Raw genomic sequence first — 20,466 nt, 5'->3', positions numbered from 1 at the left:
CTCCCAGGCCCACTGGCACACCCCCAAGGAGGGGAATGGTCTCTCCCTTGCTCACCCCATAGACATTCCCCCCCCCCCTTCCACACGGGGAATGGTCTTGCCCTCACCCCACTGATTCCCCCCCTTTGGAATGGTCTCTCCCAGCCCTACTGATTCCACCTCCCACAAGGAATTATTGATCCCCGCATGAGAAATGGTCTCTCCCAGTCGCAGTAATCCTCCCGCTGCGAATGGTCTGTCCCGCTCCCCCCGCGGCCGGCGATGGTCGCTGCCGGCGCAGCCTCGTTCTGAGTTTCCCTTCCGGGGTCAGAGGTGGCGGCGGGCCCGGAAGCGGCGGCCGGCGGGACCCGGACCCGGACCCGGCACCGGGAGGTACCGGGGGCGCTTCGGGGACACTTGTGGCGGCTCGGGTCCATCCCTGGCCCTGGCGGTGCCGGGCTGCGCGCGGGCTCCGGTGGCTCAGCCTCGCTGGGGCCTCGGTGCCGCTCCCGGGGGCGCCGCCGCCGGTGGGAGCGGGACGGGACCGGGGCTGTCACCGGGAGTCCTGGCCTCAGTCCGGCTTACCGGCACCGGGCCCCACGGCTTCGGGAGGCCTCGGGCAGCCCCGGTCGGGCGCGGCGGGCCCGGGACACGGCCGGTCCCGTTACGCGGCCGGGGGGCGAGAACCGCCCCGGGCATCCTTCACCGGTGTCACCCCCGGGAACCGGCGGGGAACGGCAGTCGGGACCGGGGGGGCTCCCGGGGGTCCCGGCAGTGCCCTGCCCTCAGTCCCGAGCTCCGGGTACCCGCCGGGGGCTGGCTCCGTGCGGGATCCCGGGCCCTGCCCGCGGCTCCGGGCTGCTGGAGAAGCCCCCGCCGGAGGAAGGGCCGCGCCGGGAGCGCCCCGGGACCGTCTGCTGCGGGGAGCGGCAGCGTGAGGCCCGGGCCGGCTGTGCCCCGGGGGGCCCAAATCCCGACCGAGTCCAGCCCCAAATCCCGACCGAGTCCAGCCCCAAATCCCGACCGAAATCCAGCCCCAAATCCCGACCGAAATCCAGCCCCAAATCCCGACCGAGTCCAGCCCCAAATCCTGACTGAAATCCAGCCCCAAATCCCGACCGAGTCCAGCCCCAAATCCCGACTGAAATCCAGCCCCAAATCCCGACCGAAATCCAGCCTAAATCCAGCCCCACATCCCGACCCAAAACCTGCCCCACATCTGAACCCAAATCCAGCCCCACATCCCGACCCAAATCCAGCCCCAGTCTCTCCCGACCCCCAGGACCGGGGGGGTCCCACGGGGGCTCCGAGCGCTGAAAGCCCCAAATGTTGGGCTGTGCTGGGCTGTGCCTCCTGCTGCCTTTGGGACACGGGGAGGAAAGCCCTAAATGTCCCCCCAGATCTTTGGGGAATGAGGGGAAATAGGGGATGCTGCAGGATCCCACAGCTGGCTCTGGGACAACGGAGGCTCTCCGAGTTTCCCTGCAGAGCCAGGGGGGAACAGGCTCTTGGGGGTCTCGGTGTCCCCACAGGGATCTCAGTGTCCCCACAGGGATCTCAGTGTCCCCACAGGGGTCTCAGTGTCCTCCTGGGGGTCTCAGTGTCCCCACAGGGGTCTCAGTGTCCCCACGAGGGTCTCAGTGTCCTCCCAGGGATCTCAATGTCCCCACAGGAGTCTCAGTGTCCCCACAGGGGTCTCGGTGTCCTCCCAGGGGTCTCAGTGTCCTCCCAGGGGTCTCAGTGTCCCCACAGGGGTCTCGGTGCCCTCCCAGGGGTCTCAGTGTCCCCACAGGGGTCTCGGTGTCCCCACAAGGATCTCAATGTCCCCACAGGAGTCTCGGTGTCCTCCCGGGGATCCCCATGTCCCCACTTGGCACTGAACCAAACCTTCTCCAGTGCTTTCCTCCCCAGCTTTATTTTTTTTGATGGATTTGGGGTGTCTGGTTTCATATTGACCTTTTTTTGTTGTTTGCCAGGGCGGCTCAGGCACCCCTTAGTGCCCAGTGCAGCAGTGGGGTCTCCATCCCTCACCTGGCAAACCCCACCCTCTGGAATATCCCACAGTGTCCTGGCGTGGCTCAGGGGGCTGCAGGGGTTTTGGGGGTCCCACTGTGGGTGCTCCCCACCCTGGGCTGCATGTCCTGGGAGAGGGGACAGGAGAGGGGACAGCAGGAATTGTCACATGAGCCCGGGGGAAGTGTGGGAGGAAGGAGAAGTGGTGTCACGGGGTGGGAAACGCTCCTCAGTGAGTGGGAGATGGGTCATTAACGAGGCACGGGGCTAACGAGGGGCTCAGGGAGGGGGTGACAGGGGCTTTGGGGTGACAGGGCTGGGACATGCCTTGGCACAGCCCCTGGCAATGTCTCAGTGGCCAGTGTCCTGCTGGAAATGGGCTAATGGGGTTTTGGGGTGCTGGCACTGGGATATGGTGCTGGCACTGAGCTGTGCTGGCACTGAGCTGTGCTGGCACTGGGCTGTGCTGGCACTGAGCTGTGCTGGCACTGGGCTGATGGGGGTTTTTGGGGTGCTGGCACTGGGCTAATGGGAGTTTTTGGGGTGCTGGCACTGGGCTGATGGGGTTTTGCTGGGTGTTGGTGCTGAATACTGGATCAGGATTTCACCAGATCCGTGTTAGCTCCTGTTGGGATCCGTGGGATGTGGCATCACCCTTGTCCCTGCAGCTCTGTCACCTCCTAATCCCCAAACTGGGAGGTTTCCCCGGCAAAAATCCTTCCCCAAAATCTCAAATCCCCTTTTTTCAAGTCAGAGAAGCCCAGAAGGGTTCCTGGAGTGTCCCCTGGGCTGTGATTTGTCACTTGGGGCATCCCCTGGGCTGTGATCTGTCACTTGGGGTGTCCCCCAGGCTGTGATCTGTCTCACAGAATGTCCCCTGGGCTGTGATCTGTCACACAGGGTGTCCCCCTGGGCTGTGATTTGTCACTTGGGGTGTCCCCTGGGCTGTGATCTGTCTCACAGAATGTCCCCTGGGCTGTGATCTGTCACTCAGGGCATCCCCCAGGCTGTGATCTGTCTCACAGAATGTCCCCTGGGCTGTGATCTGTCACCCAGAGTGGCCCCCAGCAGTGTTTGCCCCTCACTGGGATGGAATCCTGGAATCATTGAGGCTGGAAAAGCCCTCCAAGATTATCAAGCCCAACCCTGAGCCCTGCCAGGTTCAGGGTCGTCATGCACAGTGTCACCCCCAACCCGTGTCCCCAAGTGCCACATCCACACGTTTTTTCACCATTCCAGGAATGACAACTCCACCAACACCCACGCAGCCCCTCCCAAAGCCTGATTGTCCTTTCGGTGAATAAATCCCCCTGATGTCCACCCTGACCCTCCCCTGGCACAGCCTGGGTCCTTTCCCTCTCATCCCATGGCTCATTCCCTGGGAGCAGAGCCCGACCCCCACCTGACCCCCTCCTTCCCGGGCCCTGGGCTGCCGGAGCGGGATGCGGAGGATGCTGGAATGCATAATGGAGCAGAGCTCAATAATTCATCTGTCACCCAGGAACAGCCACGTTTCTCCACATCCAGCCCCTGCTCCGAGCTCTCAGCTGCCAGAGGGAGCAGCTCCAGTCGAGGGGGGGGCTTGCCTGGGGTTCAAACATTCCTGCTCTGCCCCGCAGTGCGCGTTCTCCCTCGGGAATTGGATGGTTTGGGAGTGGTGTGTGTCCAACACAGCCCAAACCTCCTTGGCGAGGCTGGGATTAATGACGGGTGAGCTGCCCCAGGGTGCTCCAGTGTCCTGCCATGTCCCAACACCCCATTGTGACCCCTCTTGGCATCCCGGGATCGGGTCCCTGGAGCCTCTCCGGGTGATTTTAAAGCGCTGTGAAAGTTGGGGAGGGGCTGCCTAAGTGCAAAGTGCTGTTGGAGGGGAGGAGGAGGCGGCGGCAGCCCCGGCCAGGGGGGATTTATTATTTATCCCTCACAGATGTCCTTAAATTTTGTCACTTCGAGCCGGGCCCGGCGCGCGGAGCGGCTGATCCGAAGTGACAAGGATTCCAGCTCCTTCCCAAGCGCCTCCGAGGGACTGACAGGGATTTGACAGGAGTCCAGCTTTGTTCCCTTTCCAGCCCCAGCGCTCCCGGGGGTGGGATGCAAAAACCGCTGGCTCAGGGATCCAGACTGCCCCAAATCGGGCTGTGCTCAGCTCCTGCAGGTGCTCCTGGCTGGCTTCACATTCCTTGGGATTTCCACTCCCCACAGATCTGGGCACAGCCTCGTGACCTTTTTCCCTGGACACTGCAGCCTGCTGGGTGTCACGAGTGGGATCTGTGGTGGACAAACCTCAGTGGGACCCCAGCAGGCACAGAACCGCCAAGGCAGGAGCTCACACCGCAATCCGGGGGGATTTTTTTTGGAGGCAAAACGTCCTTGAGCAGGAGGATTTAGCAGGGAAGGAGTTTGTGGCTGTGGCGTTGCCGTGGGTGACTCGGAGGTGGCGGGGCCGGGGCTGACAGATCCCTGGCCCGACCTGTTTTGGGATCCTCGTTCCGTGTTTGTCCCCGGCGTGTCACACTCCCTTCCCACAGGGGCCTCCTTGTGCTGCGCTGACGGAGAGGAAAAATTCCAATACAATGGTTGGCACAGCTGCAGGAAAACAGCCCCGGCCTTCCAACACCTCACTCGTGCTGGGATCGTGTGCCCGGCACTGCCAGGCGGGACCGGGACACGGAGCAGCTCCTTCCCTTCCCCTGGGACATGGAGCAGCTCCTTCCCTGCCCCCGGGACACGGAGCAGCTCCTTCCCTTCCCCAGGGACACGGAGCAGCTCCTTCCCTGCCCCAGGGACACGGAGCAGCTCCTTCCCTGCCCCAGGGACACGGAGCAGCTCCTTCCCTGCCCCAGGGACACGGAGCAGCTCCTTCCCTTCCCCAGGGACATGGAGCAGCTCCTTCCCTTCCCCCGGGACACGGAGCAGCTCCTTCCCTTCCCCAGGGACACGGAGCAGCTCCTTCCCTGTCCCTGGGACACAGAGCAGCTCCTTCCCTGCTGCCATCCTGCCCCCGGGACACGGAGCAGCTCCTTCCCTTCCCCTGGGACATGGAGCAGCTCCTTCCCTGCTCTTGGGAGTTGGAGCAGCTCCTTCCCTGCTGCCTCCCTGCTGCTCTGCCTGGCCCAGTCAGGCCCCAGGCCCAGGGTTCTTTCCTGGCTGTGCAGGCTGGGATCTGTTCCAATGGGATGCCCAGCTCCCGAGGCTTTGCCTTCCCTGCAGAGGGAAGGGTGGGGCGGCGTCATGATTTCAGGGCGTGCTCCCAAAACATCCTCTGACCCCTTTTCCCGTGTCCACAGTGTCTCCATGGGGTTTGGGACCCCTTTTTCTTCTTCCACAACATTTTCACGGGGTTTGCAGCTCCTTTCCATGCTGCCACGGCATTACAGCCCACCCAGTCCCACCCCTGCCATGGCAGGGACACCTTCCACTATCCCAGGTTGCTTCAAGGTCCATCCAGTCTGGCCTTGGACACTTCCAGGGATGGGGCAGCCACAGCTGCTCTGGGCACCCTGTGCCAGGGCCTGAGCACCCTCGCAGGGATGATTTCTCCCCGGGATCTGATTTGCTCCTGGGATTAGCGGGACAGGAGCGGGGGTGTGGCGAGCCCTGAGGGTCCCCTGGTGTGTCCCCGCAGGTGACGCTGCCCTGGTGGCCGATGTCCCCGGAGCCGAGCCCGGAGGATGAGCAAGCCCACGGACCTGCAGCACGACCTGGAACGCAGCCTCCCTGCCATCGCCTCCATCAGCTCCTCCTTCTCCCAGAGCCAGGGCTTCTCCCCGTACTTCCTCTCCCCGGAGAAGAGAAAAGCCATCTCCGATGTGAGGAGAACCTTCTGCCTCTTTGTCACCTTCGACCTGCTCTTCATCTCCCTGTTGTGGATCATCGAGCTGAATGTGAGTTGGAGGAAGCAAACCCGGGAATCTTTGCCCTTTTTAAACTCAGTTCCCTCCCGTTAATTGCTCTGTTCCAGCACTCCTGGGACAGATCTTTGTTTGCTGTTCCCAGCACTGGCCAAGGAGCCGCTGTTCTTTAATATAAACTAAAGTCCAGCTCGTTTCCTGCCCCGGGGCTTTGTCGGGGCTGTCCAGGGTTGTTAACACCTCCCTTTGTTGTGCTGTAACAAGATCCAGGGCCTCTGGAATCACCAAGTTGAGCCAAATTCCCCTCCTGCTCCCCTGATGCAAAGCTGCTCGCTGGGTTTGCTGCTGCCGTGTTCTCAGAGCATCAGAGGAGCAAGGGAGGATCCTCCAGGGGCTTTGATCCCAAAATTCTGCTGCTAATCTCAGCTTTGGGAAGCTGGAGGTGCTACTCCACCTCCCAAGGGATTGTTGAGGGGGATGTGAGTGGTTTGCTTCACTCACAAGCTGCTGTGTTTGCTCTGTGTTGCAATAACAGAGAAAATCCAGTTTATTTACCTCAGTCCCACCAAGTCCAAATCCCTCCCTGGGCTACATTTTGTTTTTATTTTCCCTGAACCGGCCCTGGCTGGTTTCAGGTACTCCATGTCCTCCCCTGGAGGAGCAGAGATGAACAGATAGACCCTGGGCTCTGGGCTGCATTTATCAGCACTGGATCCTGCTGCTCCCTCAGCAGCTCTTATCTCTGCCCTCCTTATCTCTGGGTGTCTGCACTTAACAGACCGTCCAGGCCAGCAGCTCCTCACCCTGCCCAGAGCCCCCTGCTCCCCACCCCCCTTAGGAAAAACCATCTCCCAGCCAGCATTCCAGCCGTGCCGATGGTGTCCTGCCTGCCCAGTTTGGACCCCAGCCCCCTGCCCTTGTCCCAGTCCTCTCACGGGGAGGTGCTGGAATTCCAAATTCCGGCTCCCAGGAGATAATCCTGGCTCGGTCACCAGGGTGATGCTGAGCGTGGGTCCTGCAGGTAGCCATTAATGAGTGACTAAGTGCTGATATTTGGGCCCCGAGCTGAGATGCTGCATATTTAAAGCCATTAGAGCAGCTTATTTGCCTGGTTATGAAGAGCAACGGTTTGATATCATGACTAATGCCTTTTTTTTTTTCTTTTTTTCTTTTTTTTTTTTTTTAAACCAACCGTTTCCTTCACTGCAAGATAAGCTGAGCAAATTGCCCCTCGTTAAAAGCAAACCGTAATTGTGCAGGCTGGGTGCTCTCAGAGCCAGGGAGATGCCTCAGGTGGTTCATCTGCCTGGTGCACAGCCTGTGTTTAAGCTGAAAACACCCCCCAAAGCTTTCCCTGTGTCTTGTCCTTCCTGCAGCATCCCGTGGAGTTGGGGTGTGGGGATGAGGCTCTCGGTGGCCACTCAGCAAAGCTGGCCCAAGTCCCGTGGCCACAGGTCAGCTGGAGGCACAGCCCAGCTTCACTCCCCACTTTTTGTCCTTTTGTTGTATATTAAGCCCCTTCCCAGACTGGGAGGGATCCCTTCCCAATCCCAGTGGTTGCCTGTGCAGCCCTGGGAGTGCCAGGACACCCCTCTGCCAGGGACTGGCACCCACCAACTCGTTCCTCACAGCCCATCCACCAGAAACACCCCCTCAAAAAGCATCACCCAAAGCTTTCCCTGTGTCTCCTCCTTCCTGCAACATCCCACGGAGCCACAGAGGGGGGGAAGAGGCTTCTGGTGGCCACTCAGCCAAGCTGGCCTGAGTCCTATGGCCACAGGTCAGCTGGAGGCACAGCCCAGCTTCACCCCCCTCTTTTTGCCTCGCTCTCCCTGGATTTGAAGCCAGAGCCCTGACCCAGAGGGATCCCTTCCCAGTGGCTGCCCTTGGAGTGCCAGGACACCCTGGCTGCCAAGGACTGGCCCGAGATCCACCAGCTGCTGGCTCTGCCAGCTCCCAGCCAGCTGGGCCCTGTCCAAAGCTGTAGCCTAAAGGTGAAGCATTTGTTCCAGTTACCTGAGCCCTCCACTTCCTCACAGACAGCCATTCCAGGCTCCCAGGGTTTATGGTGGCCAGAGGACCAGGGCTGTCAGACCCTGGATTATCTCAGGATGAGCTTTTTCCACACTGCTGTCAGTCCCAGAGAGTGTTTTTGCCTCTGTCAGATTCCCTTGCAGCCCATGGCTCTGCATCCCCCCCCTCTCCTCCCTCTTCCCCTTTGCCAGCACGTTTGATCCTGCTGGTTCCCTTCTTCCATCAGATTTCCTGGAGCACTGCTGTGAGCTGTGGGAAGCCAGCTGGAGGGAGAAGGGACCCCTCATGAGGAGGTCCTTAAATCCCCCCAGGGATTCAGTGACCCTGACAGCCCCCACAGGAGGATGTTCAGAGCATTAGTGAAGGTTCCTGAGGAACATTTTTCCTGTGGTTTTCCATTTTTTTTCCCAGTCTCCTCCCATTCCTCTGGAATCTGCCACCTGGACGAGGTGGGCAGCAGTGGCAGGTGGCCATCCAGGGGCTCCAGGCTGTGAGGAACTGGTGGCACTGGCTGTGCTAAGCCAAGGATTTGGGTGTTGGAAATCACCACCTAAAGGTGTTTAATGTCCCTCCTGCCCCACCCATGCTCCTGGGTGTGAATCCCAGGGGGAAACGTGGTGTGAATCCGGGCAGGAAATGTGCCGTGGGATCCTCGCTGGTGCTGTGCTGGCAGAGGAGCCCACACTGGGCCTGTGGGACCATTTCTGCTCCAGATGCATTCCCTGACCTGGCCATAACCCCGGGCACTGCTTAGCTCCTTCTCCCATCAGTTTCTTATCAGTGCACTCAACAGCTTCCTGCTTCCCTGTCTCCCTCAGACCAAGGTGGGCATCAAGGAGAACCTGAAGGATGAAATCATCAACTACAAATTCAAGACCTCGTTCTTTGATATATTTGTGAGTATCTCAGCCTCCTGCAGGGCTCTGGGGCTCAGTGGGGCCGGGAGGGTCTGGGGTCTCCCCTTGCCCACCTCGGTGAACCCCTCCTGGTGCAGCCTTGACCCTTCTTTTCCCCGGGAGCTGGCGCCTGTCCCTGCCCTCCCAGCACCTGGCAGAGGGACGAGGGCAGTGAGGCAGAGGGACAAGGGCAGTGACTGGTGTTGCTGGGTGTTTGTTGTTGCAGCTCTTGGCTCTGTTCCGTTTTGTTGTGCTGCTCTTGGGCTACGCCGTCGTCCGCCTGCGCCACTGGTGGGTCATCGCGGTAAGGAGCCACTCCAGCCTTTCCTCTGGGGAGTTTTCCCTCTCCTCCTGGATTTCTCAGGGATCTGAGCTCTGTCCACTCATTTTTCAGGTCACTACACTGGTATCCAGTGCCTTCCTGATTGTCAAGGTCATCCTCTCCGAGGTTGGTTTCCCTGGGCTCGCAGGAAGTTGCTTTGTGATTTCTCAGTGCTGTTTTATTCCCTGTTTGGGTCATTCCCTGGGGTTTCTGCTTCTTTCCACACAGCTTCTGACCAAAGGGGCTTTTGGGTATTTACTTCCCATCGTCTCCTTTGTCATTGCTTGGCTGGAGACCTGGTTCCTGGATTTTAAAGTCCTAACTCAGGAAGCAGAAGAGGAACGATGTGAGTATTTTTGCTCCTCTCTGGTAGGAGTTGGACAAATCCAACCAGGCCTGCTCTGGCAGCACCTTGATCTGACATTTCTGGGAAAGGGATCTCCAGGCTGGCTGGGATGGGAAGTGCCTGACTCAGTTCCGTTATGGTCAACAAGTCCCTTCAGGGGAAGAAAATACCAGATTATAAAGAGCATCTTTTAACTGAGGGGAGAAAAACATGCCAGATTTCCCAATGGCTGGATCCTGCAGCCAGACATGCTGGAGACAGAGCTCAGCTCTGCATGGGAGAAAGTGTTTGGAAGCAGGGAAGCAAATGCCAGGCAGAGTGTTGGACTCCCTGTCCCTGATATCTGTGTTTGGATCTGGCTGGAGCCCTTTTCAGGAGGGCTGCTGGAGTCACAGACACGTTCTGTGGCACGGGGTGAATTATGGGGTGTGAAATTCTGCGGCCTGTGGTCTCTGAGGTCACACTGAGCAGGGATTGGGGCTGACCTAATGCTTCACACATCACTCTGTAACTTCCAGGGTCCTTCTAGGGAGCTGGCCTGCTTTGTCCCTCTCCCAGGAGTCACTGGCTGGGAAGTGGCACCGAACTGAGAGGGGCATTTGTCAGGCGGGGCTCAATCAGAAATGCTCTGACTGGAAAGCACCAGAGGATGTTTGGGTCTTGCAAGGAGGCTTTAAATTGAAAAATGATCAAGTGTTTAATGCCTCTATTGGATTAGGCTCAGGTTCCAAATTGCTTCCAGGGGAAGCTCTTATTTAATTAGATGCTTAATCGCCTTTGGATTATTTGACAGGCAGAAGAGCCCATTGATCTCCGGGGCAGATAAAACATCTCAGACAAAAGATGAAGCAACAGGAGCTGAGGCTGGCTGGTGTCAGTGGGAAAAGACGTGGGGAAACGTGGGAAAAACAAGAGGGTGTTTTGGCAGGGCTGGTGTCCCACAGCCTGCCAGGTGTTAAATCCTTGTTCTCCCATTCCAGGGTTCCTGGCAGCCCAGGCTGCAGCCTCAAGGCCACTGCTGTACCCCCGAGCCCTCTCTGAGGGACAGTTCTACTCCCCACCCGAGTCCTTTGCAGGTAAGGTCACCTGTGCCATCACCTCTCTTCCCATGCTCATCCCACCATGGAATTCCTCACCTCTATCATCTCTTCCCTGAGCTCTGCCTCGTTATCCCAAGCCTTGGCAGAACCTCCAGGCACTGACACTGCAAAACAGGGTCCCCCCTCCCCTCTCTGAGCCTGCATCTGGGCAGGGGTGGCAGTGCCACACTCTCCACATGACACCTTTTTTATCAGAGCTGCCCTCATCCCTGCGAGCCTGGCTGCAGCTCCGTGGGGAACTGGAGCCTTGTGTGGGCTTGGGAATAAATGCTCTGAGCTGTGTGCTTGGAAAATGCTGCCCTGTGGGTGCTCACAGGCAGGTGAGGATAAGGGCTGGTGGCACATCACCACCCTGTGCTGGCACTGGAGAGCTCCTGGCGTGGGAGTGGGGACATCTCAGCTGGATTGTCCTGGTGTAGCTGACACCTGGGGTGAGCTCAGCTCTCCAGAGCAGTTGTCCCAGTGTGGCTGACACCCGGGACAAGCCCAGCCCTCTGAACACTTTTCCCAGTGTAGCTGACACCCGGGACAAGCTGAGCCCTCTGAACACTTTTCCCAGTGTAGCTGACACCCGGGACAAGCCCAGCCCTCTGGAACACTTTTCCTGATGTAGCTGACACCCGGGATGGGTCCAGCTCTCTGGAGCAGTTGTCCCAGTGTAGCTGACACAGGGATGAGCTCAGCCCTCTGGAATAGTTGTCCCAGTGTAGCTGACACCCAGGATGAGCCCAGTTCTCCAGAGCAGTTTTTCCAGTGTAGCTGACACCCGGGATGAGCTCAGCCCTCTGGAACACTGTTCCTGGTACAACTGACAGCCAGGATGAGCTCAGCCCTCTGGAGAGCCAAGCAGGTGTTCAGGGAGACAGGGAGCCATCCTCACTGAGAGCCCTTCCTGCTGGGTGAGGGACAGGGATCAGACCTTGTCCCCCACGAGAAGGGAGGGAGGTGGTTCCGGTGGGGTGTTCATTAACCGTGAGTTAATTGGTGCTTCCCCGTAGGCTCAGACAACGAGTCTGATGAGGAAGGTGTGGGGAGGAAGGCCTTGACAACTCAGGTAAACAGAGCCTGGCCCTGCCCTCAGCTCCAGCTGATCTGGGGCTTTGGGAGTCTCCCCAGTCTTGTGGTCCCATCAGGTCCTGCTGCCCCCCCATTCCAGGCCCCTCAGCTCTGGGGATGTGTGGCTGAGCCCTCGCTGTGCCTCGGGACCGGTGGCATCGCAGCCACTGCAGGAGGGGTCATCTGAGCCCCCCAGCTTTATCCCACTTCCCCAGGGCTGTGTGCTCTTCCCTGCAGCATCCCACAAGGATGTGTTCTGCCTCTGCTCCTGCCTGTGCCTTTCCCTTCCCCCTTCCACCCCTGGTCCTTTGGTCACATTCTGGGATGGGCATCACCTCACTTGTCCCCGTGGCTTGAGAGGTGGCCCTTGACCTCCCCAAAATCTGGCTGGGCACAGGCTTTGTGCCCTTTTCCAAGAGACCCTGCTCCTGTTCAGCCCCAGTTCTGGCTCCTTCAGGAAGGAAGCTGCACATCCCAGAGCCCTTTGCCTGCTGGAAACCTTCCTGCTAAGGCAGGAGCCATCGGGAGCAGCTGGTGTGTGGATGCAAGCCAGGGCGAGGAGCGTGACTTGGAGCTCCAAAATGAGGCCTCTGTGACCCAAATTAAGAGATTTCTGATCCCCTTTCCCTCTGCCAGCCCGGGGAGGGGGGAGCAGCCTCACACACACTCCTCGAGCTTCCTGCACGCCCAGCTAATGAAATCCTCCCTTCTTGCCCAGGAAAAGGAGTATGTCCGACAAGGCAAAGAGGCCATGGAGGTTGTGGACCAAATCCTCGCCCAGGAGGAGAACTGGAAGTTCGAGAAAAACAATGCAAGTGTGGTTTTTCCTCCCCAGCTGGCAGAGGGCATGGATGGCTTAGCAAAAACCGGGACAAACGAGGCTTTGGAAACCTCCTTGCGCCATGAAAAATTAACAAGCGTTACAATTACCTGATTGAATTAGGAATCTATTCCAGTTCAGTTAAATGTAAAACCCCCTCTTATTTAATTAGATGTTTAATTGCTTTGCAGTTTGACAGGAGAGGGCCCTTCCCTCCTCCTTCTGTCCGGAGGGTGGGCAGGGGCGGCTGGCTCACCTTTGGGATGCAGAGCCACGGGCAGGAGCAGGGGAATGCTGGTCTCACAGCTCCAGCCCTGCCCTTGCTCCATGGCCAGGTGCCTTTGAGCCTGCTGGGAGCCCAAACTGGAGTCTTGGCCCATGTTGGGCACTAACTGCTCTTCCCACCCCCAAAGGTGCTGCTGTCCCCCTTCCCCAGCACCTGGGGTGTAAATTTGGGATGTGGTTCTGCCTACTCCAGACTTTTCTGGGGTGCACAGAGCTCTTTTTTCTCTCTGAAGAGTGGAGAGAAAGAGGAGGGGTTTGCCCCCCAAACCCAACCTTGTTCCACAAGGTTCAAACACGACTGGGGGGGGTGTGAATCCTGCAAACTGCTGTCTCATCTGCTGTTTCAAATTCCCCTGTCAAGTGATCCTTTGTCTGATGCCAAACTAGCTGGGCAGATTGTTTTCTTTTTCCAAAGGGGGATGGATTTAAATAGACTAATCAGAGTTTAACACAAGGCTAACGATGAAAGGTTTTCATCTGCCCATCCCCAGCCCCTCAGGGGAGGCTCCTCTCAGCTGTAGGTAACACCAGCAGCGCTGGCAGCGAACCCCTTTTGCACCCCGGTGCTGCTACAAAGAGAATGTGACCTTGACGTGGGGTTTGCAGCCTGGCACGGGGCGGATTCTTTTTCTGTCTCATCCCTGCTGCCTCTCTGGATATTGTTTTGTTGATGGAAATGTAGGCATGGCCAACTGAAATGTGCTCGGGGCGGTTTCTGTGCTGAGGTCGCTGCCTGGTGTGGGGGGCAGGGGGTGGTTGGGGGCTGCAGGGGGTGACAGGAGCCTCAGAGTTCTAGCAAACTTCCCCCTAAGTAGAAACAATCCCTTTTACTGATAAAAACACAACTTTCTCATCTCTTGCACAGGACTTTGGTGATGTTGTTTACACTTTTGAAATCCCTTTCCACGGCAAGACCTTTATTTTAAAGGTAAGAACATCCTTGGGCCGATTCCTTGGTCTCTTTGGCACGGGGGAAGAGCCACGGCTCAGCTTTCAGCACAGGTCAGGCTGCAGAACACGCTCCCTGTGCTCGAGGCAGATGAACAGCACTAGGGAATCTCTCCAGGAAAACCCCTTGGCCGGCAGACAAACTCCCCAGTAAATATCCAAGGCCCCGGACTCCGCTGGTAGAGTCGGGAGCAGGTGACTGCAAGACTCGCTTCCAGCCCCAGCATCTCGGACTAATCTGACCAAGGAGGCTAATTGGAACTAATTGCCAGCAAGACCAGGGCTGAGCGTGCGTCTGCTGCTGCCTGGCACCGGGCAGAGCAGCTCGGAAGTGCCTTGCTCCGTGCCCTCTCCCAAGCTGGAGTGCCTTGGCTGGGAACCACGCTTTAATGAAGCGTCGGTGCTGCCGTGGCTTTTCTTTGTTCCAGTGCATATGTTGCCTCGCTGGCAGGAGCTGCCAGTGGAGCAGCTCTGTGTTCACCAGCAAAAGCTGGATGGTCCCACTTTACTGCATTAACCGTTTGCCCCCGAAGATCCCCGCTCCCGTGGGGACAGGGGGGGAATGGAATGGATGCTGTGTGTGCTGGAGCTTGGAATGGCTTGGGGGGAAAAAAAAAAAAAAAAACAGTCAAAAATGCAACTTCCCAAAGCAATGGTGCACGGGGAACTGCTGAGGGTGGGAGAAGGGCAGACAGACAGGCAGAGCTCAGTGACTCCCAAATCCTGAGGTCTCTGTGAACCCCCTGACCCCACGGGTGCTCCCCAGACCCCTGGGAGCACCGGGACAGAGGGGTGACAGCCCTGGCTTTGCATGCAGGGGAGCCAGGCTGGCCTCACCCCTCCCCTCACCTGCGTTCCCACTTGTCCTTTGTGTTTTACCCTGTTTTCCTTAAAAATAATCTCCCCCAAGGGGAGCAGAGGGGCTGGCTGACTGCTCTGGCTCTGTCCTCAGGCTTTCCTGCAGTGCTCCCCTGAAATGGTTTACCAGGAGGTGATTCTGCAGCCCGAGAAGATGATCCTGTGGAACAGAACAGTGGCAGCTTGCCAGGTGAGCGTGCTGGACAAAGATGGCTTAATCACAGGAGCTCCTTGGAGCGGAGAGCTGGAGCTTCCCCGTCCAACACAGGCTGCTGGCGGGGCTGCAGCCGAGCTGGATCCCAGGCACCGAGGCGTTAAATCTCCGCCGCTCATCCGTGCGCTCCGCGGCAGCCGGCTGCGCGCCTGTGCCCGGCCAAGAGCCCGAGAGGTGGGCAGGGACAGGGGCCAGGGCTGAGCCAGACCTGCCTCTGCCTGGTGGGGGGCTCAGATCCTTGTGGAGGGGAGCTGGAGGTGACACCTGTGCCTCCCAAAAACTCGGGCACGGTGTTTTTCACAGAACCCACGCACGCGCTGCTCGTCACCCTCCGCCCCAAAAGATCCTCTGGTCTGATCCCCATGCTGATTTGGGGGAGGGGCTGTATCCTCTTGGCACGTGCAGGCTTGGAGGCACAATCTGAGCAAGTTTCCTTTCTTTTGATTTATTATTTCCCCTGCCCTTGCCCAGATCTTGCAGCGGGTTGAGGACAACACGATCGTCTCGTACGACGTGGCGGCCGGAGCTGCCGGCGGGGTGGTGTCCCCAAGGTCAGTTCATCCCACACTGCCCCTAAACACCCCCCAAACCACGGGGAGACCCCTCAGGGGCACTGGGAATGCTCTGAGCTGCTGGTGTCACCGTGCTTGGGCTGCTTGGCTATGCAGGTAACGCTCCCAAGGGCGAGCAGCTCCTGAAATCTCCTCCAGACACTCCTGGCAGGATTCTCAAAGCTCCAAACCTCCTTCAGTCAGGCTCCCAGATACCAGTTCCTGGCTGTGCCTCCCTGTGTTGACACAGCCCTGCCACAGCCTCTCCCAGCAGCCCTAAGAGCAGGATCTGCCCCCTCCACATCCCAGGTGTGTTTCTAAGCCCTTTCTTTGCGCAGGGATTTCGTGAACGTGCGTCGGATCGAGAGGAGGAGAGACAGGTACGTTTCCTCAGGGATGTCGACCACGCACAGCCTGAAGCCTCCGCTCTCCAAGTACGTCAGGTGAGAGGCAGGTGCTGTTTTTTCAGCTGGGATCACGCACTTCTCCAGAGCCTCAAGGCAAAGAGCCACTTAACTGCAAGCCCTGCTGCCTTCCTGGCAGGATTTGCAGGAAGCTGAGCTATTTGTGGAGCTGAACCTCGCTTCCCTTGTTCGTCTCCCTTTGTTCAAGAGACTCTCTGTGCTGTCAGCGGTGCTGGGGCGTTTTCCAGCTCAGGGGAGTGGAGGTGCTGACCAGTAAGAGCACGAACCCCATCCCAGTCCCACATCCTGTTTATGTCACAGTTAATTCCCAAACAGGGATTTCTGAGGGGCAGTAAACAGCTGGCTGTGGCTCCGAGCCTCTCACATGCCTTTTGCTGCTCGTAAACTGCTCACTCACCGAATTTGAGGCATTGAGGGATGAAACGAGGATGGACCAGCTCCCAAAATCTCAGCAGGGCTTTGGCCTCTCCCCTTTCGAAGGGACAGGCTGGTGATGGATCCCAGCGGGGTTGGGCTCATCAGACAAGGACTCCTTGTTCCTGCCAGGGCCCAGCTGTGCCGCTGCGCGCTCCGACTTTGCTTTTCTCAATAATCTGGTTAAAGTAATTGACATTTTATCTCAGAGCTGTTGGAGCTGCCTCAGTTTATTTAGGAACTGGGGACTTCAGGGCCTGGAAAAATCCTTTAATGAACGCACACAGCAAAAATAGCGTGTTCTGAGGAGGGAAGGGAAATCTGTATTTGGGCTGTGTGTGCACAGCTCCCGTCTCAGAGACAGATCAGATGGTGCCGGGAAGATCTGGGGGCTGGAGTGACAACTGCCAAGCCTGTCCTGAGCACACAGAGCTTCCTGGGACCTCTTGTTTGCTCCCAGGGCTGTGCCTGGGAAAGCTTCCCGTGGGGAACAGCTGGCACGATGCAGAGGCAGAGCTGCTGCTCCACCGGCAGCCCTGGCACCGGCGCTGCCAAGGCACCTGTGGGAAAGCTGCCCTGCCGTGCTGGCTCGTGTACCTGGAGCCAAGGCACACACCTTCCCAGGCTCCCAGCATCTGCTCCTGCCCCACTGGGCTCTGGCCTTCGCTGCCAGGCTCAGCTCCATGCGGTGCATCCACAGAGAATCCCAGCCAGAATTCCAGCCTGGCTCTGCCTGACCCTCTTGGCTTTCCTCCACAGGGGTGAGAATGGTCCGGGAGGATTCATCGTCCTGAAATGTCCCAGCAATGCCAAGGTCTGCACCTTCATCTGGATTCTCAACACGGATCTGAAGGTAAAGCCAGTTCCTGGGTGAGGCAGCTGCATCCCGTCCCCAGCACAGCTCTCCCCTCTGCCCTGGGATCCAGCAGCCCAAGGCCCTGCTCCAGCATCCCAGCAGCCGGAGAAGTGGCCCCTTAGCAAGCACTGCCCTGAAGGGACTCAGATTTGGCAAGTGGGGGTTAAACTACTCCAAAATCCCCCTCCTTTCCCGGTGGGAGTTTGGGAAGTTACCTGGAAGCTCTTCCTTATTTAAGGTCTCACTTAGGGGTGTCACCTCTGAGTGCAGGACTGGGGCAGAGGAGGTTTTAATCCTCCTTGGTGACCAAAACCACTTGGAGGCATGGGAAGTCCTGGGAACACTCCAGAGGGGCAATTCCCTGCTCCAGAACCTCCTGGCACGACCACAACCACCCAAAATCCACCCCCGGGGGAGCGAGCCGCCCCGGCTCCGGAGCTATTTGTGGAGCTGCGTGTCCTTGCCGGTGTCCCGGACAAAAGGCAGCGCACGGAGGGACCGGGATGGGGCGGGAGCGGGAGCGGGGCTGGCCCCGTTCCTTCCTCCGCCGAAGGTTGACGTGGTAACGGCGCTGCCGCAGCAGCACAAAGGCTCCATTCATCCCTGGGCTGTGCTGCAGCGCTGCGGCCCCCTCCTCTCCCCTCCCCTCCCCTCCCACGGCCCCCTCCCCTCCCCCAGAGCCCCTGCCTGTCTTGCCAAACGCTTCGGGAAAGGTTTGGGAAGCGCCGAGAGCCAGGACGGAGCAGAGCGTGCCCACCCTGTTGTGCCAGGGATGCGTTTTCCTCCCTTGGAGGAGGAAATCCTCCCATCGCGGGCAGGTTTTTGGGGAGGGGGGAGTAACAAACCCCCCCCGTGGTGGGGCTCGGAAAGAAAAGAGGTTTCCTTGTCCTTGTGCTTCCCGGGCCGAGCGCTCCCGGCGCCGCCTCCGCCGTGGAAGGAATGCCGAGCTATTAATAACCCCCAACTGCTCCCACCGCCTTCCCCGGGGGCTCTGCCAGCGCCCAGACCCCTCCGCAGCTCCTCGCTCTTCCCTTCGGCCCTGGGCAAGTATTTATAGCCCGTGGCTCATCCCTTCCTGCTCCTCGGGGGAGGGAGGATCCCGCACGTGTGTTTGTTTGCATCGGGAAGCGGCTGAAATGGCCCCTGGAACAGCGGCCTCGCACTTTTCCGGCCCCCGTGTCCGAGGGAAAACCCCCTCCAGGAAAAGATCTGTGCTGGACCACCCCAGTCCCAGGGGAGGAGAGTGTCCTGTGCCCGCCTGACCCTCGGGATAGTTGGCCACCCATCCCTCCGTGCCCCTGGAGCAGTTCCCAGCCCTGCCTCAGCTCCCTCCCCCCCAGAGCTGAGGATTATTATTTTTTCATGGATCTCCCACCACGGAGCTGGGGCCGAGGCGGTGGGGGGTGAGTCGTGCAGGGCTTTTTTAGAGAAATCCAACCACATTGCAGTTCCTCCCCCGGATCGAAGCTCCCTGAGAGCCGCAGCTCCGCGCAGCGGTGCTGCTGCATCCCTGGATCCCTCTGGGGTGGGACAGGATGGGATGGGATGGGGCAGAGCCCAGCCCCAAACCTCATTCATGGCTCCTGCATCCCTGGATCCCTCTGAGGTGGGACAGGATGGGATGGGATGGGGCAGAGCCCAGCCCCAAACCTCATTCATGGCTCCTGCATCCCTGGGATGGGATGGGATGGGATGGGATGGGATGGGATGGGATGGGATGGGGGACAGCCCCCAGCCCAGCCCTCACCATTGTTCCTGGAGCCCTCCAGGGCAGGTTGGGTGCAGCCCCCAGCCCCAAATCCCCACGACCCTGGAACACTCTGGAGTAGGACGGGACCAACCCCCAGCTCTCGTTCATGGCTCTGTGTCCCTGCAACCCTCTGGAGTGGGATGGGGACAGCCCGTGTATCCCTGTCCCTGGAGCCTCCCAGGGTGGGATGGGGGCAGCTCCCAGCTCCAAATCGTCCCTCATGACCCCGTGTCCCTGTCCCGTGTCCCCAGGGTCGCCTGCCCCGGTACCTGATCCACCAGAGCCTGGCTGCCACCATGTTCGAGTTCGCCTTCCACCTGCGCCAGCGCGTGGCCGAGCTCTGCTCCAAGCCCTGAGGACATTCCAGTGCCCTCTGTGCTCCGTGGGGATGGGGACAGGACCCTGCACCCCCCCAGGGAGGGGTCCCCCCACTACCAGCCATGGGCTGAGGCCAGGGGGGCTCAGCCCCTCCTCCCACCACGGTTGCCCCCGATGATTGGGGCCCTGGACCTGACTGTTCCGTGCCAAATCCCTGCCCTGCCCTCCCCGGGGGCTGGGCCGGCCCCCCCTCCCCACAGAGGGGCTGGGGGCTCAGCTGGCACCCCCAGATTGCTGTCGCTGCGCCCCAATTCCACGAGGAAGAGGGGACGGAGGTGGTGGCCATGACAGTGAGGACTCAGCTGAGCCCTGTGCCAGGCTCTGCCCCTCCACCAGCGGGTGAAGGCACAATTTGTGACCCCCCCCCCCACCCCGGGGACAGCACTGGGGACCCCCAAACCTCCCCTTGGCGCTGGCCGAGCCCCTTCCTTCCCAAACGCGCAGCTCCCGGCGGAGCCAGCGCGGGATTTGCCTTAAGCAGAGACTTGGATCCTTTTTGGGGGTGCGGGGGGGGGGGGGTGTTGGGGGTGGGGGTGCGGGGGCGACCGCGGTTTCTCTACCTGAGAGCGCCGTGTGCTGCTCTAAAAACAGCAGCAGCAGCAGCGGCAGCAGCACGGGGCCGCCCGCACGCGGGGGCTGCGCCGTGAGAGGGGGGCACCCACAGCCCCCCCCCACCCCCCCCGGGCTCTCTGCACCCCCCGAGGGTCTGGGGGGGGTCGTCCCCCCCAAAATCTGTGGGGGCTGAATTAAAGCCTTGCACTGTTTGCAGCTCCGTGTCACCTGTGTGGCCTTTGTCACCCAGTGAATGGAGGGGGTGCGGGCAGATGTGGGGCTGGGGTCACCCTGAAGACCCCCCCCCCTAGTGCTAAGGGGTGGGGTCTCCGGGCTCCCTGGGCCACTGGCCGTGGGTGGCACTGGCTGTGGGTGGCACTGACCCACACCCTGTGGTGGCACCGGCCGCTCCATGGACCTGGAGCATTTCTGTCTGCGCCAGCTGCCCCCAGTGCCCCTCTACCCCTGGGTTCATGCCCTGGGGTGGGACCCCCATGCCTGGGGGCAGCTCTGGGGGGGCTGTCACCAGCCACGTCCTCTCTTCACTGGCCACATCCTCTCTGTCACCAGCCACGTCCACATGAGCCCTGGATCACTGGCACCCGACTGTTGGCCCTACAAACACCCATTTGGGGGTCCCTACAGCCCCAAACCCCTGTGCTGGGCCGGGGGGACACGCTGGGAGGGACCCCAGTGTCCCTCTGAGGTCGGCTGTGGGTGGCACCGGGATGGCACAGAGGTGGCACGTGGCACCTCAGCGCTGTGGGGGGGGGGACAGGGAAAGGCCAGACGTGCCCTGGGCAGGTGCCAGGGCGGGT

The 20,466-nt window shown here is 59.7% G+C and overlaps 1 protein-coding gene across 1 annotated transcript; it reads left to right on the top strand.

Annotated features, from left to right (window-relative positions):
• The first annotated feature begins 349 nt into the window (after positions 1-349).
• On the top strand, positions 350-19,875 carry STARD3 (StAR related lipid transfer domain containing 3). The gene is made up of 15 exons (XM_054000338.1): positions 350-372; positions 5,618-5,876; positions 8,696-8,773; positions 9,000-9,077; positions 9,168-9,221; positions 9,324-9,441; positions 10,422-10,517; positions 11,540-11,595; positions 12,316-12,408; positions 13,568-13,630; positions 14,603-14,698; positions 15,194-15,273; positions 15,612-15,716; positions 16,872-16,965; positions 18,970-19,875. The coding sequence occupies exons 2-15, from the start codon at positions 5,664-5,666 to the stop codon at positions 19,072-19,074; spliced, it is 1,329 nt and encodes a 442-aa protein (XP_053856313.1). The 5' UTR covers positions 350-372; positions 5,618-5,663; the 3' UTR covers positions 19,075-19,875.
• Positions 19,876-20,466: the final 591 nt, after the last annotated feature.

Source organism: Vidua macroura, chromosome 27 (assembly GCF_024509145.1).
Source record: "Vidua macroura isolate BioBank_ID:100142 chromosome 27, ASM2450914v1, whole genome shotgun sequence".
Classification (NCBI taxonomy): domain Eukaryota; kingdom Metazoa; phylum Chordata; class Aves; order Passeriformes; family Viduidae; genus Vidua; species Vidua macroura.
This window is presented reverse-complemented; position numbering and strand designations above follow the sequence as displayed.